This window comes from Chenopodium album, chromosome 13 (assembly GCF_948465745.1).
Source record: "Chenopodium album chromosome 13, dcCheAlbu1.1, whole genome shotgun sequence".
NCBI classification, from domain to species: domain Eukaryota; kingdom Viridiplantae; phylum Streptophyta; class Magnoliopsida; order Caryophyllales; family Amaranthaceae; genus Chenopodium; species Chenopodium album.
The window spans coordinates 8,407,496-8,422,751 of NC_137846.1; the positions used below are offsets into that span (position 1 = coordinate 8,407,496).

Consider the following 15,256-nt stretch of genomic DNA (forward strand, 5'->3'; position numbering starts at 1 on the left):
TTTACCACCTACTTCAAAACTCTTAACCAATTTTTATTTTATTTTATTTTTTTTAATAAAAAAAGGGCTCTAAAGTTGAACTCGAGGAGTAGAAAAGATAGAAAGATAACCAAAGTAGCAAAGAGAGTAGAGGGGGTAGACACTTACCAAGATGAGCGAGTTATTGCAGAGAGCAGAACAGCAAAACCAGCAAAGTCAGATTGAAATTGATGAAGAACAACCAACCAAATCACTTGATTTTGGCCATGAAAAACAGAACGAGCTGCCTTCTTCTGAAAATTCCAACCAGAAAAAGCGCCTTGATTCTCTTGACATTTTTAGAGGCTTCACTGTTGCTGTAATTTCTCTTTTTTTTTCCTCACCCTTTTCATTTCTTTGCTTGCTTCAATAATAATTCTGATTTTTTTTTTTTTTTTTTTTTTTTTTTTTTTTTTTTTTTTTTTTTTTTTTTTTTTTTGGCTTTGTTCGTCATTTTTAGCTTCAAAGTTCTGAATTTCTTAACATATCTTAACATCTAGCTTAGTAACTGAATTAAATTTCTTTAATCAATACTTCGTACTTATCAAATAGCTAGTTTTGGTCAAAATTAGGAGCAAAAGTTAGTTTTTAACCTTAAATGAGTAAGACTTTAACTTGTATAGCCTTAATTTGTCAATTTTTTGCTTTTGCTTTATGATTGAAGTTGTAAAACTCTCTGCTAAGAAACTCTTTCTCTGCAAAAGTTAAATTCTTGAGTTGGGAATTTGAATATTGAAATTCTGAATGTGACCATTTTATTAAATTCCAATGAGCTTAGTTGGTTAAGGACTTAAATACCCCCAAGACCCGAGATTAAATTTCGTCTACATCACTTTCCTTTTCATGGCAGATTATAAATCATTATAGTGTTCATCCTTGACCAAACAATTTAATCAGAAAGAATAACTAGGCACATTGTATATGAGATTGAAGGTCTCATTATGTCAGCCATTTGACCTGTTTTTGTGACTTGAATGTCATGTTGATATTGATACACAAGGTATATTGATTATCCAGTGCAAAAGAACTTTTTTTAAGAATTGCTTCAGAAACTTCAATAGGTGTTGTGGGATGAATATATCTGCCTCCTATTATCTCATGGGGATCAAGAGGAAATTTGGATATTCTTTTTCTATCTTCATACAATCTCCTTAATATATAAAATAAACATCATGCTACTTGCATAGAACATGTCCTGGGCATTTAAGCTGTGAGGCTTGTGTACTGGTTCAGCGGGCCCATGCTACTGTCGAGATTTTTCTTTGTTCCTTACTTGGATATCTTTTGGCCTTGTGGGTGGAATAGATTTAATTGGGTAGAAAAGAGGTGTTTAAACATTTATGTGAATAAATATGGAATGATGTAAAAAAAAAAAAAAAATCATTTTGGGACTAAGGCTTTGTTGTTGTTGGTGTTGTTTTATTACACCAGCTGTTGGCTCTTATTGACTTAAAACTATCATTGTTGTAGCTGATGATTTTAGTGGATGATGCTGGAGGAGAATGGCCTATGATTACGCATGCACCATGGAATGGCTGCAACTTAGCTGATTTCGTCATGCCTTTCTTCTTGTTCATTGTTGGCATGGCAATTCCTTTAGCCCTCAAGGTTGGACTTTTTTTTTTGGAATGCTAATTACATACAAATTCCTTGCGCTCCGATTAATTTGAAGAATATACATATAATATGGTTGTGCTTTGTGTGTTCTTATCTTTATCAGAGGATACCGAACCGACTTATGGCTAGCAGAAAAGTAATCTTTAGAACCCTTAAACTTCTTTTATGGGGCATCCTCTTGCAAGGTTAGTTTAATGAACTGAACATGTGTATAGTCGTTATATATATGTTCTTAATCTTTACGAACAATTAAAATCAAGAAAGATAACAAGAAGAAAAGTTAGAAGCTGAAACTATATTTTCATTGATCTAAAGGAGGGTACTCTCATGCTCCTGACAAACTGACATATGGAGTTGACATGAAAAGAATAAGGTGGTGTGGAATTCTCCAGGTGATGTAACTCTCTCTCCCTATCGAAACCATCAAACTGAAGTTCTGAAAGTGAAACTTTGGGTTTGATGAACCAAATCTGATCTATTTGCAGAGAATTGCTCTGTCATATCTGGTTGTAGCCTTGCTGGAGATTGCAACTAAATCCTTTCAAGACAATTATCAATTATCTGGCCGATTCACCATATTTAAGTTATACTGCTGGCAGTGGTGCGTAAATTTCCTGTTTAAATGGCCTTGCTGATCGCTGTTATTTCATCTACTCTAGGCTTGTAAATTTGGGATGGTCCTGACATCAACAGTTTTGTTATTGATCTTGAATTTGTAGGGTGGTTGGAGCATGTGTTCTTATTATTTACTTCTCTGTGCTCTATGGAGTATATGTCCCCGATTGGGAATTCACTGTTCAGAATGCAGAGAGCCCCGATTATGGGAGACATTTCACTGTTAGTCATCCCTTGCTTGCACTTTGCCCACAATATCTTAGCTGTATTTATGTAGAGGAAACTCTCGTCTTACTATAGTAGGACTGCCAAATGTTAAACTGCTACCCTAAGTACTACCTTCAAGGCTTCAATAGTCTCGTAAGTACTTTTTCACTCGAAAATGGTTTCACTGGGACTTCAGAAAACAGCCTTTCTACTAATCTTGACTTGTTAAGGGTAAAAATATGTGCAAATTGACCTCTGCGGACCTTACTTAATGTGTAATCAATATTGAGTGGTTTAACTTATTATGGGATCCGTTTACAGAAATCACTGATTATTTTTGTCTTTGATTGTTAAGTCTGTGGGATATCGATGCATGAAGTGACATCTTTGTCTTGCTTTTATTGAATTTGTTAAGTCTTGGTATCTTCCTTAATCTCTTCAAGGATACTGGACTTGAAAAAAAAAAAATTGATTTATATTTAACAAAAATTATGTTCTGGTATTCCTACCTTTTTTCCAATTCCAGAAACTTATTAGACTTGGAAGGCTGATGAGAATCAAGCCATAACATTTTGCCTTTTTTCCCTGTTGTTAAATTTGCTAAATTTTCACTATGTTTATGGAACTGTCTCAGGTGAAGTGTGGTGTCAGAGGAAAATTAGACCCTCCATGTAATGCAGTTGGATATGTTGATAGAATATTGCTAGGGATTAATCATGTGTATAAACATCCAGCATGGAGAAGATCTAAGGTGAGAGATAAAGTTAAGCATGTATTATAGTGTAAAGAACTTAAACAAAGAACAGATTAGCTGAAAGGAAAATCTTAATTAGTCCTATCAAATCCTTAATAAAAGCTATGATTTGTTGTGCTTGTTGGAAGTACTGCAGGCTTGCACTGCAAAATCTCCTTACGAGGGGCCTCTTCTGGACAATGCTCCCTCCTGGTGTCATGCACCATTTGATCCCGAAGGGATTTTAAGGTTGATACTTCATTAATTTCATTTTAATGAGTTTATGTTCGTGTTTGTGGTTGATGAGTGATGATTAATTGAACGATAACTTCATTTTTGTTTTTTTTACACCTTTTATTTTCTGCTTCCACCTTGCTAACTATACTGTCCAAGAGGTTGCAATGATTTTGGCCGTGAAAGATTGCTCTTTAAATCATTTTTCCTCGTGGAAATGCAGCTCAATATCTGCCATACTTTCAACGATCATTGGAGTACATTTTGGCCATGTACTTATTCACATTAAGGTTGGCCCTTTTATAGTGAAATACTAACACAATCAGTTTCAAGTAATGTTTTTCCGCTCCACTGAATTTTTCCTTCAATAATTACAGGATCACACTGGCAGACTGAAGCATTGGGTTTCAATGGGTCTTGCCTTCCTTATCTTAGGATTTTTGCTTCATTTCACCAATGGTAAATCCAAGAATTTCTTAAATCTTCAGTTGATCTGTTGACTATTTATTCCTGAAAGTTTTCACCAATCTCTTGACCTCTAAAAACAGCGATCCCTTTGAACAAGCAGCTATATACTTTCAGCTACGTTTGTGTGACATCTGGTGCAGCAGCCTTTGTATTCTCAGTCTTCTATGTGCTGGTACATTACTTTGACAAAAGCTTCTACAGTTATGATTTTCCCTTCCGTATCCCTTCCAACTTGTGATGGAAATTTCATGGCAGGTTGACATTTTAGATGTTAAGTTTTTGTTTCTTCCATTCAAGTGGATTGGCATGAATGCTATGCTCGTCTTTGTTATGGCTGCTGAGGGGATTTTTGCAGGATTTATTAACGGGTGGTACTATGATGATCCACATAATACACTGGTAAGTTTGTACCACATGACTCACACTGTATCTTTACCAAATCATATTGAGTTAGTTCCCTACTTCGCCGTGTGAAATCTGAGTCAATATTTCCACTTTTAAATTCAGTTCAGTTTGATATTAGTCAAAGAGACTCGAGATAAGATTCATGCCGCAATCTAAAAGTATTGTTGGATAACTATGCTGCAGGTATACTGGATTCAACAGCATGTTTTCATTGGAGTTTGGCATTCAAAAAGAGTTGGAATCCTGTTGTACGTGATCTTTGCAGAAATCCTGTTTTGGGCTGTTGTTTCTGGCTTTCTGCACCAGCTCAAGATATACTGGAAGCTCTAGCTTTACTTACTTCACCATTGTATAGTCATGGTTTCCGTTGTTACATACTTCCATACCGTTGTAAAGATTGGCAAATCATGTAACAGTTTCAGTTGTTGTAATCTTCCTATCCTAAACTTTGCAACAGAAATTTAGATCTACTTTGTATTATGGAAAAGGTTTCATAGACCCATGCCATGGTACTTTGATAGATGTAACTGTGTAAGTGTTTCTCTAACAGAAAAAAAAAATCCTTTTAACTTTTAATCTTGGAGTTGTTTTTTTTTTTTTTTTTTTTTATTTAATGTAGAAATGTACATGGTGAAAAAACGTGGCAACACATCCATAACTAATGTTGATCGAATTGTGATGAAAAAAATCAACGAGTTACGAAACCACTATTATATGTTTAATTAGCCTTTTTACTCCGTAGTACATATGATTAAATCCTAAAAATATTTAATACAGAGCATAATAAAATTTTCAATTACTTTCAAAGTACTTCATTAACTTAGAATGTAGCTCTAAACTTGAGTATTCGAACAACCCAATAAAATTTCATATGCAAACTCGTGCCCATTCAACGTTAGGTTTTTAGGTCAAACACTTGAGCATTCGATCTATATTTCAATACTAAGAGTCTTAGATTAACCATTATTCGTATTTTCTACCAATAATCGAAAAGATTCACAAGGTGACCCAACCCGACCTAAACGACCCAACTTTTAGTTCTATATCTTTGCAAATGTGAGATATTGAGCCGTTTTCATATTGCTTGACTAAAAAGATTTCACCAGGAGAGAGTGAGAGACCCTATAAAAAAATCGTACAACTCGACTCAACACACTTTCTCGCTTCGTAAAATCTTTGGTTCATTTCTTGCGCAACACACCGTCTCTGCCCCTTCTCTCCACTCGCCGGTCTTTCTCTCTCTTCGCCGCATCAGCTCGTCGGAAACTTCCAGTATCTTCAATGGCGTCGGCGTCAGCGGCGGCGATGTCGGAAGATCCTAACTTCCAAGAAGACCAACTCGCCAATTTGACCACTGTAGACATCGTTAGGGCTTCTCGCATTCTCGATAACGAGATTCGCATCCTTAAGGTTCTCTTTTTTGCTTTTTTCTTCGTTTTTTTTGATTGTTTTTAGCTTGATAATGGCGGGATTTCGATTTAGGGTTTGAAGTTTTGTGAATTAGTTTGATTGGATTAATTTTGTGATTTTTGGTTGTATAGGAGGATGTTCAGAGGACGACTTTAGAATTGGATTCATTCAAGGAGAAGATAAAGGAGAATCAAGAGAAAATCAAGCTTAATAAGCAACTTCCTTACCTCGTCGGCAATATTGTTGAGGTATTGATTGTGATTTTAGCTTTCTTGATAGATTCTAATTTTGTTTATTGAATTTCAGTGAACTTTACTTTATAGTTGCAGTGAATTTTATCAAATAGGAGCAAGATGCTTCAGTTTTTTTAATGTTGATTTGATTTGATTGCTAAACTATACTTATGTACAATTAGGGTTTTTACTACTGGTATTTAGAAACTCACTCATGTAGGCTGATTCAATTTTTCTTGGGGTCACGATTAAGTTACTTGGAGTATTCGAGGGCAAGATGAGTTATTTTCGTTGCTTATCATCTGGGAGTCAATTGCCTTCACTTAGAGTATTCACGAGTTATTGTTTTTGCTTATCATCTGGGAGTCAATTGCCTGCTAGATTAAGATTTGATCTTCTTCAAAGTGTAGCATGGGTTGTGGTTGCCCTTTCATTGTGAATGACAAATGAAGTAAATTGAAAACCAAGAAGGAAAATTAACTTTATTTTTAGGTGAAATCTCGGATTTTTACATCAAATGTAATGGTTGTCATGGAGTAGTTTAATCCACATTGGTTGAGATTGTAATTAGTGATCTGGTATCAGTTTGTTGCTTGATATGCTAAAAATGCATAATCAAGCTTCTGCTTAGTGTTCATTTCTGAAAGTCCCCACATAATTGCATGTTTGAAGGTACTTTTAGAGGATTAATTGATATATCTATGTTGCTGGTTTTCTGGCATATGGACTACATCTCTTAAATCTGCCATAAGTGTAGATTTCTTTGACCGTGACTTCCATAAGTATAGATTTCTTTGACCGTGATTTCCAAAAGGGTTACGTATATGTGGCCTAATTTGGGAGTGTGCCAATTTCTGAAATAATCATTGCTTTGATTCTTTTTTATTGCCTCATATCACTGTTTGCACAATTCCCAATGCACATATTCAATCATCAAAGTAAATATCTTCATATACGTATTAAAAATGATAATATTAAAAGTATACATCAAGAGATTTAAGATGAATCAAACAAGTTCCCATGCAACTTCGTTTTTCCTTATTTTTTAAGAGTATTAGCTTCCGTTTATAATAGAATCTACAAAGATTTCAAATGAGATAATGGAAAAGAAACAGAGATAGTATTATAAAATGATTCTTTTGTTTAATTGATAAGTCCTTAAATAAAATTTATCTTATTTATACGCACAGGGATATTAATCAATTTGAGTTCTTATCTTGCATAATCCCGATTATCCACATTTACATGTGCCTTGGTGAACTTCATCTATGTATACATCTTTTGTTGTTCAAGTACTCCTTATGGTAGACTAATCCCATTTTGAGATTTATGTCATTTATCCCATTTAGGGGGCGTTTGGTTCGCGGATTATAGGTATTAGGTATGGGTTTAGAATGACCAAAACCCATACCATATATTTGGTTGTCAAAAATATGATTTTTAAACCCATACCTCAAACTCATGAGGTATGGGGTATAGAAAACTTGGGGGGAAGGTGGGTTTGGCTCATTCCATTCCCTTAGGTATCAAATATATGAAATTAAGGGGATGATATTTTATTCCAAAATTGAACCAAACACATGGTATTAAGTATCAAGTTCCAACCCGATACCACCTTAACCCTATTCCTGATTTCAAACCTATACCACTCTGCGAACCAAACGCCCCCTTAGTGGACGTGAGATACGAATCAATCAAATGTTTATTAGTGGACATGAGATATATTTATATGATTTATGATAGCTCTATTGCAGCCTAGCTATCTAATTTCTTACTTTTCTGTCTCACAGATCTTGGAAATGAATCCAGAAGATGAAGCTGAGGAAGATGGTGCTAATATTGATCTTGACTCGCAAAGAAAAGGAAAGTGTGTTGTGCTTAAAACATCAACCAGACAGGTATGCTTATCTTGGTGCTTTTACTCTGTCATTAAGGATCTTTGGTGTTGAAATTATTAATGTGTATTATATTTTTGATCTAGGACCTTGTGCAAGATAAGTTTATTGGCTAATATCCTTTTTTTGGGGGGTTGGGGTGGGGGAGGGGAGGCATTGTGTGTTTTTAGTTTTTAGGTGGTTTAGGTTCTGTATTCTGTGACATCTTTACATTAAGTGATCTGACAATTTTACTACTTTGCCGTAGGGTTTTTGGACTTAACTTTGTCTGATAACAAAACTAGAAACATTGTCAATGTGAATATTTGGTTTAGAAACTGCCCTTGTTTGTATATGTGATGTCACTTTGCAACAGAGACAAGTATTTTGCTGCATCATTTTTAGGATTTCTGACTTGCATACGCAAATTTTGCGTTTATATTTTGATTATACGCAGACAATATTTCTGCCTGTTGTTGGTCTGGTTGATCCTGACAAGCTAAAGCCTGGGGATTTAGTTGGAGTCAACAAAGATAGTTATCTGATCCTGGACACACTACCTTCAGAATATGATTCTCGAGTAAAGGCAATGGAGGTTGATGAGAAACCTACTGAGGATTACAGTGACATTGGAGGCTTAGAGAAACAGGTAATTTTTCTTTCCCCCTATGTTTCTCTACCATTAGTAAAACTTAGAGCTTGTTTTTGACGTATAAATAATTGTTCTCACTTCTACAGATCCAAGAGCTTGTTGAGGCTATAGTTTTGCCAATGACACACAAAGAGCGATTCCAGACAATAGGAATCCGTCCACCCAAAGGAGTGCTTCTTTATGGTCCTCCTGGGACTGGGAAAACTCTCATGGCAAGAGCATGTGCAGCACAAACAAATGCCACTTTTCTGAAGTTAGCCGGCCCTCAGCTTGTCCAGGTTTGTTTTATTTCTGCTATTAGATGCTGCCGATTCAGGCTAGTTTAGAGTTTTTTTTTTTTTTCCTTCCTGAATGGTCTGTGTAAGAGTTTGCTTCTGCCTCTGATTTGATTCATTTACACACTACTGGAAAGATGGGGAAAAGCTCCTTTTTTTTTTACCTCACCTGTTTTCAGATTGTGGACCTGTATATTATGTTAATGTGTCGGCTTTATAAGACAAGAAGGGTTGACAATGCTTGCTTAATGATTATATTATATGAAACTCTACTCAGGGGAGGTTCCTATAGATTATAATTTGCAGAAATTTATGAACTAGGAAGTTTTACCTGCTTTTTTCCACTATATGGGGTTTGTTGATTTCTATGGTATGAAATTATACCCTGCTAATCTTGATCCAATATCCAGTTAAATCTGTTGGCATCTGGCATTTTGTATCTTCCACTTAGATAGTGTTTGGCCAAGCTCTTGAAAAGGTTTCTAGATTACGAAAAAAGCAACTGAGCCAACTAAATGGTTAGATATTTGTAGAAATAGGTTCTCAATTAGCCCAAATCCCAAAAACTGGAATTTGGAGCTTCACCAAACTGTTAATTGGGTAGCCATTTTGCTCATTAAATGAAACTTCAACATGTGTTATTATTGGGTAGCCATTTTGCTCATTAAATGAAACTTATTATTAAAAAAAATGACTGTCCCATCTTTTAATAATTCTCCCTCCACGTTCTACCAAATTAACGTCTCCTCCCTCCTTGACCCTGGCCCATACATCCCACCATCCTACCCCACTCTACCTCCTCTATTGTCACCGCTAAAATGCCTCCTGAAGATTGACAACCAACAGTGTAATCCTATCTTCCACCACACCAGCTCTCCTTTACTCTATCAATGGTGTCTCTCCTCTTATCCAGCTCATGGAAACCCTCATCATTGTACTTGCTGCTGTTTCTCTGAATCCGGACAACTCTTGATGACACCTTTATATTTCAGACCAAATTATCTTTAACCATTAATCTAGGCGTTCAATTTCAAATTCTGTTGTTTCTAGTTTCTAATCGTCCTATGTAGCCCTCAATTTCTAATTCTATTAATTTGAATCCCTATGTGTCAGTAAAATATGATCTGTTATTGGTGGTGTCGTTTGAGGTTGGTAATGGTGGTGATAGTGGATTAAAATTTGGGTTTTATCATGTGTTATGGTTTTCATGGAGTGCTTGGGTTGGGACTTGAGAGGGTAGTGAAGAGAGGAGGTATATGCATACAGGAACGATGTTGAGAGTTGAAGACCACTCGTACAATGTATGTTCTGCATTCTCCAGACTAGAGCTAAGACGTTAGCGGCTATGACAATTTTTTGGAACATGTTTAAGAGCTCCTATTCATAGTGAGGTTGAGCTCATGGAGATTGTAATTTTGCTGGTGTAGAATAATACTACCTCCGGATCGTATTATATGCAACTTTGGAATTTTTTATATCTCACAAATAATACCCCAAAGTTGCATATAATACGATCCGGAGGTAGTAGTAGTTGCTATGGAATGCTGACCCCTATAATTGTTGACAGCATTGGTTAGATGTGGCTGCAAATCTGTTGTGTATTAATAGCTTGAGGACACTTAAAGAATTTTTTGCTTGCTAACTGATCTGATTATCCGTGACTGATTTCTTTTAACGAATAGTTTTTGTTGATTCCTCCGTCACTTTTAATCTCTATGCTTTGACCATTTCTCTCTCACAAAAAGATTCCAAATGTAAAGATTTAAAAGTGATGGAAGAAGTAGCTTGTCATGTGATGGATTTTTTAAATGTTATAGGCAGATCCTGAATATCTTTGCAGTGACAAATTTAGGTGTTGTCTAAGTTTCTTCTTTTCAATTGATTTAGATGTTCATTGGAGATGGAGCAAAGCTTGTACGTGATGCTTTTCAACTTGCAAAAGAGAAGGCTCCTTGTATCATATTTATTGATGAAATTGATGCCATCGGTACCAAGCGGTTTGACAGGTGAGCAATCCTGTCACCATTGTTCAATTATATATTCTGTTTCTGCTCTATAGATTGACGAGAAATCAAAAGCAAGCTTAAGTCATCTACCAAGACATCTTCAGTGATGGATGGTTCATTATTGTAATTTTCTGCTGTGTTTCTTGCACTGCAGTGAAGTGAGTGGTGATAGAGAAGTGCAACGAACTATGTTAGAGTTGCTAAATCAGCTTGATGGTTTTAGCAGTGATGAAAGGATCAAGGTTAACTTTTTCACTCTCTTCCAAATAAAAGATTTAAATGCTCTTTTAACATCAATTTCTTCTAGATTGCGTAACAATTTTAATCTCAATTTATATATTCCAGGTCATTGCTGCTACCAATAGGGCTGATATTCTGGACCCTGCCCTCATGCGTTCTGGTCGATTGGACCGTAAAATTGAATTTCCTCACCCAACTGAGGAGGCTAGAGCCCGAATTCTGCAGGTTTGTATTCCAGAAATATCTTAGTATTTTGGTAAATTTGTCTCTTTTGTTCAAATTATCGATTTCATTGGATCTCTGTTGCAGATCCATTCAAGGAAGATGAATGTTCACCCAGATGTGAACTTTGAAGAATTAGCTCGGTCGACAGATGATTTCAATGGAGCACAATTGAAGGCTGTCTGTGTAGAGGCCGGCATGTTGGCTCTTCGCCGAGATGCCACTGAGGTGCTTTTCTCTCTCTGAGGCTAATTTGCTGACTTAATTGTCTCCCTCTCTTTCTCGCTTACTCTATTAAACTTGCTTTTTTTTTTTTTTTTTTTTTTCAGGTGAACCATGAAGACTTCAACGAAGGCATCATTCAAGTTCAAGCTAAGAAGAAAGCAAGCTTGAATTACTATGCTTAGAGCTCTCTTTCCTTCTGTAATATGAGATTTTAGCTATTTTGCAAATAGGCTTTCATTGATGAGCTTGGTGGCTCAAACGTTCGTGGTATTTTCCAAAGTTTCAATAGATGATAAATTTGACTCATTGATGATTCATTCAACTTCGATTTCTTGCATTACGGGGATTCAATATCTTCTCAGTAATTTGAATTTTTTTTTTTTTTTTTTCTTTAAACAACCAGAACACAAGACCATGCGTGAGATGACATGTCAGTGTGTTTTCAGTTTTTCCCATATTCTTCAACAAAATTCTTCAACAAAATTAAACTAAAGCATTTTCATTTATTTCCCCTTATAAAAATAGTGAGACTGTGTGATCGTTGAATCCTTGCTGCATGGTGTCTGGCAATAATCTAGTGTTTTTTAGTAGATGTTCTGTAGGAGTCAGTTACGACTTATGAGATTCTACGTATAACCTGCAAATTTCGGAGTTTATTTTTTTCATTCATGTGTATCATGTTAACTATCAAAAACTAAAATTCATCAATGAAGTTCTCTGAGTATAATCTCTACATATATGCAAATTTACCGCTAGTTGCATTAAACAATCTATTTGCACTTCCTTTATTAAACAAGCAAGTGATGAAGTTGAAATTGCACTTTTGTCCAAATGTTTATAAGATGATGTTTGCTAATAATAAATGTCCATCTGCCGCATATTTTAAGATTATCTAAGTTTCATGTCTCATCAGTCATCACATAATGTCAACCCAAATTAATTGAAGTTACTAAGAAGTAAGAACCTAGGATCGGTTGTCCTGTCTTCCTGTGACAAAATCCCCAACCATTTATGGGTAAGGCTTTAAATCCACGAGTTCACTCGGTTCAATTTCGACCATAACTATTCGTCTATTCCCCCATACTTTCACGATGTTTTTAAACAACCACATCTATCCAGTCTACATTGTGTTCATTCCTAAACAACCCTGTTCTAATTAAAAATGTTACAAATACATAAATCGAGCATGTATATGTGAAATACAAAAATGGCGTGAGGCATTATGGTAAACAACTACCAATACCATCAAATTTCAACACAAGATGCACATTCAATTTCTAATTCCTTTCCCTTGTATCAGTTCAGCTGTAAAATACAACGTATATCTCAACCCAAGACAAATAGATGAGCTCTCATTCCAATATGTAACTAAATTAAGCAGGTTGCAGAAGACAAGCACCCATTGATTTGCACAATTCTAATACCCTGAGAATCTCTACTGCTATATTTGGACAAGTACGAAGTAGTGCAGATGCACATACCCCAAGCCTACATCAGAAACAGAGTAGGGACCAAAGATGCAGCATAGATAACGAATCGTACAATCAACAGAATGCTTATTCTCAAATCGCTTGTATATATATTAATATATCCAGTCTCAATCAAGCAAAACAGTAACACGAGGGAAGGCTAACCAACTGGTGCCACCATCCCACATTGTCAAAACATACAATAAGTCGACAACAAGAGTTAACAAAAATACTGCAAAAATAAAACTTAGAACAGCTTAACCTAGAAAGCTTAAATTACGTCAAACACCTCTTGAGAGATGTTTTGCACAGCTCGTTCACTCAGCACTTAATTTCCTTCAGGCCGTGAGCAAAGTACAAGAAAGTTGGGTCGGAAGCACCTTCCTTGTAGTAAGCAAAGACTGTTGCACCATCATCATGCATGCTCTCACCAACAAAACTGCACAGCACAAATAATTAGGCTTATTCTGTTGTAAATAACCACTTATTCAGGATTTTAAAGACAACAGATGACACTTCAATAGCAATCAACTAATAATGCAACAGCATAATATTACAGTACTAAACATCCTCTCAACTAATCAGATCCTAACAAAATTACCACATCTAGTTTCATTACCCTAATAGCAAGGTCACTCGGATTTATGTGCAACCTTTCCCATCAATGGTAATTAATTTTACAACTATGGTAGAATATGAACTGTCAAGTTTAGCATCACAGTTACTGTTTGTCAAAAAGCATAAAAACATACAATTGAAGGTCGCTGAGCTTTGACATGAGAAACTTAGTTGCTGCCTCAACATTCTTCTTGAACTCATCAGCCTTCTCAGGCTCCAATTTGCCAGTGAGGTTCTTGATGTATCTCTTTACCCATGCAACAAATTGCTTCTTATCATAGGCAGGTTGCTCCTGAAACACGAGAATATCAGTGACATCGCATAATTATCTAGCAACTTCTCAAATAGCCACAAAACTAGACGGCCATTACCTGTAGCCTAAAGATTTCAACAATGTCAACAACTTTGACAGCCTGGTCATCAACACCTTCATCCTCCCCAGCACCTTCAGCAGAAGGGTTGGCACCAATGTCGACATCAACACCACCTTTAACAGTCCACTGCAAGTGCATATAATACCACATCAATTTAGATGCAAGCCCAGAAAACCATAATTCACAAACTCACAAGAAATGAAAAGATTTGTACAGATTCATACCTTTCCATCTACCTCCCAAAGGCATCCATTGAAGAGTTCCTTGTAGGGGTATGAGTCGGACAAAAGCTCATCACCTAATAATTCCAAGTTTCGGATGAATCCATTAGATAACAATCAAACGAATACTAAACACACGAAATATTGACAAATCTCACGAGCAAAAAGCAGTACTTCAAAATTAAAATGCTCGCCTTTATACCAAAATTGATTTCCTACATATCTATTCCTTAAGAATTCAGTGATTTATAGACAAACCAAAATTTAACATTGATCAGATAACGAAAAATAACCATCAAAGTTTTTTGCAAGTTAGATTTAAATCAAATCTCACAAAAGGTGAAATCTTGTAAGATAAATCATACGAAACGCAGATCTATTTATCTGAATAGATCAAAAATAACATAAACCTTCATCGCAATTCCATCAACATCGAAATCCAAATAAATCTATAAACCCTAAATCTAAAACCCCCAGTAAATAAATCAAATCACCTAGATCTAATCATCAACAATAAATTCCAACAACTAATCAAACCATAAGCTTTGTCGCATACGAAAAACATGCAGCTACAGTAAATCGCAATCAATCCAATCAACCAACTAAACCCCACAAAATTAAAATTCTAACTTTCCAGTCAAACACAAAATCAAACACATTCCAAATACCCAGAAAAATACATACAAAATTACCCAAAAAAATTTTTAAAAAAAAAAAAAAGAGAGAGAGAGAGAGAATAAGTACCGCTAATGAGGTCCTGGTAAACGAGCATGGTTGCAGACTTTTTCTCTCTCTCCTACCTTGGAACAGTAATTTGAGATTCGTTACGCAACCAAGAGAGGAGGAGAAAAAGGCTGTGAACAAGAGAGGATTTTCAGTGGTGCACTCCCTTTCTATATTTATATATCTAGGGTTTTAGTATATTATCTTTGTTCTCAGGAATATTTCTTTTTTTTTTTTTTTTTTTTTCTTTTGCTATTTTGGACACTTCTCTTCTACTAGTACTCCGTTTGTGCAATTGTGGAAGAGTGCAACTCTTTCTATGATTGGACTTGGACTTGGACTTGGACTTTCATTGTGACAATTCTAGATTTCGCGTTTCGGGAAAATTTAGTATGGGACGGTCTCACATGGCGAAAA

At 35.7% G+C, this 15,256-nt stretch overlaps 3 protein-coding genes across 3 annotated transcripts; 2 read left to right on the forward strand and 1 right to left on the reverse strand.

Moving 5' to 3' along the window:
• On the forward strand, positions 1-4,873 carry LOC145576208 (uncharacterized). The gene is made up of 13 exons (XM_081633989.1): positions 1-337; positions 1,489-1,626; positions 1,739-1,820; positions 1,951-2,027; positions 2,121-2,236; positions 2,355-2,472; positions 3,092-3,208; positions 3,348-3,439; positions 3,648-3,714; positions 3,802-3,883; positions 3,973-4,064; positions 4,148-4,291; positions 4,481-4,873. The coding sequence occupies exons 1-13, from the start codon at positions 152-154 to the stop codon at positions 4,625-4,627; spliced, it is 1,458 nt and encodes a 485-aa protein (XP_081490115.1). The 5' UTR covers positions 1-151; the 3' UTR covers positions 4,628-4,873.
• Positions 4,874-5,416: 543 nt separating this feature from the next.
• On the forward strand, positions 5,417-11,756 carry LOC145576209 (26S proteasome regulatory subunit 6A homolog). Its single transcript, XM_081633990.1, has 10 exons — positions 5,417-5,707; positions 5,839-5,955; positions 7,731-7,838; positions 8,272-8,463; positions 8,553-8,744; positions 10,629-10,747; positions 10,902-10,989; positions 11,093-11,212; positions 11,297-11,437; positions 11,539-11,756. The coding sequence occupies exons 1-10, from the start codon at positions 5,579-5,581 to the stop codon at positions 11,614-11,616; spliced, it is 1,284 nt and encodes a 427-aa protein (XP_081490116.1). The 5' UTR covers positions 5,417-5,578; the 3' UTR covers positions 11,617-11,756.
• A 1,234-nt stretch (positions 11,757-12,990) lies between these two features.
• On the reverse strand, positions 12,991-15,018 carry LOC145574513 (translationally-controlled tumor protein homolog). The gene is made up of 5 exons (XM_081632320.1): positions 14,861-15,018; positions 14,120-14,193; positions 13,893-14,021; positions 13,656-13,813; positions 12,991-13,342 (listed from the first exon to the last, which is right to left on the reverse strand). The coding sequence occupies exons 1-5, from the start codon at positions 14,886-14,888 to the stop codon at positions 13,225-13,227; spliced, it is 507 nt and encodes a 168-aa protein (XP_081488446.1). The 5' UTR covers positions 14,889-15,018; the 3' UTR covers positions 12,991-13,224.
• Between the last annotated feature and the right edge of the window lie 238 nt (positions 15,019-15,256).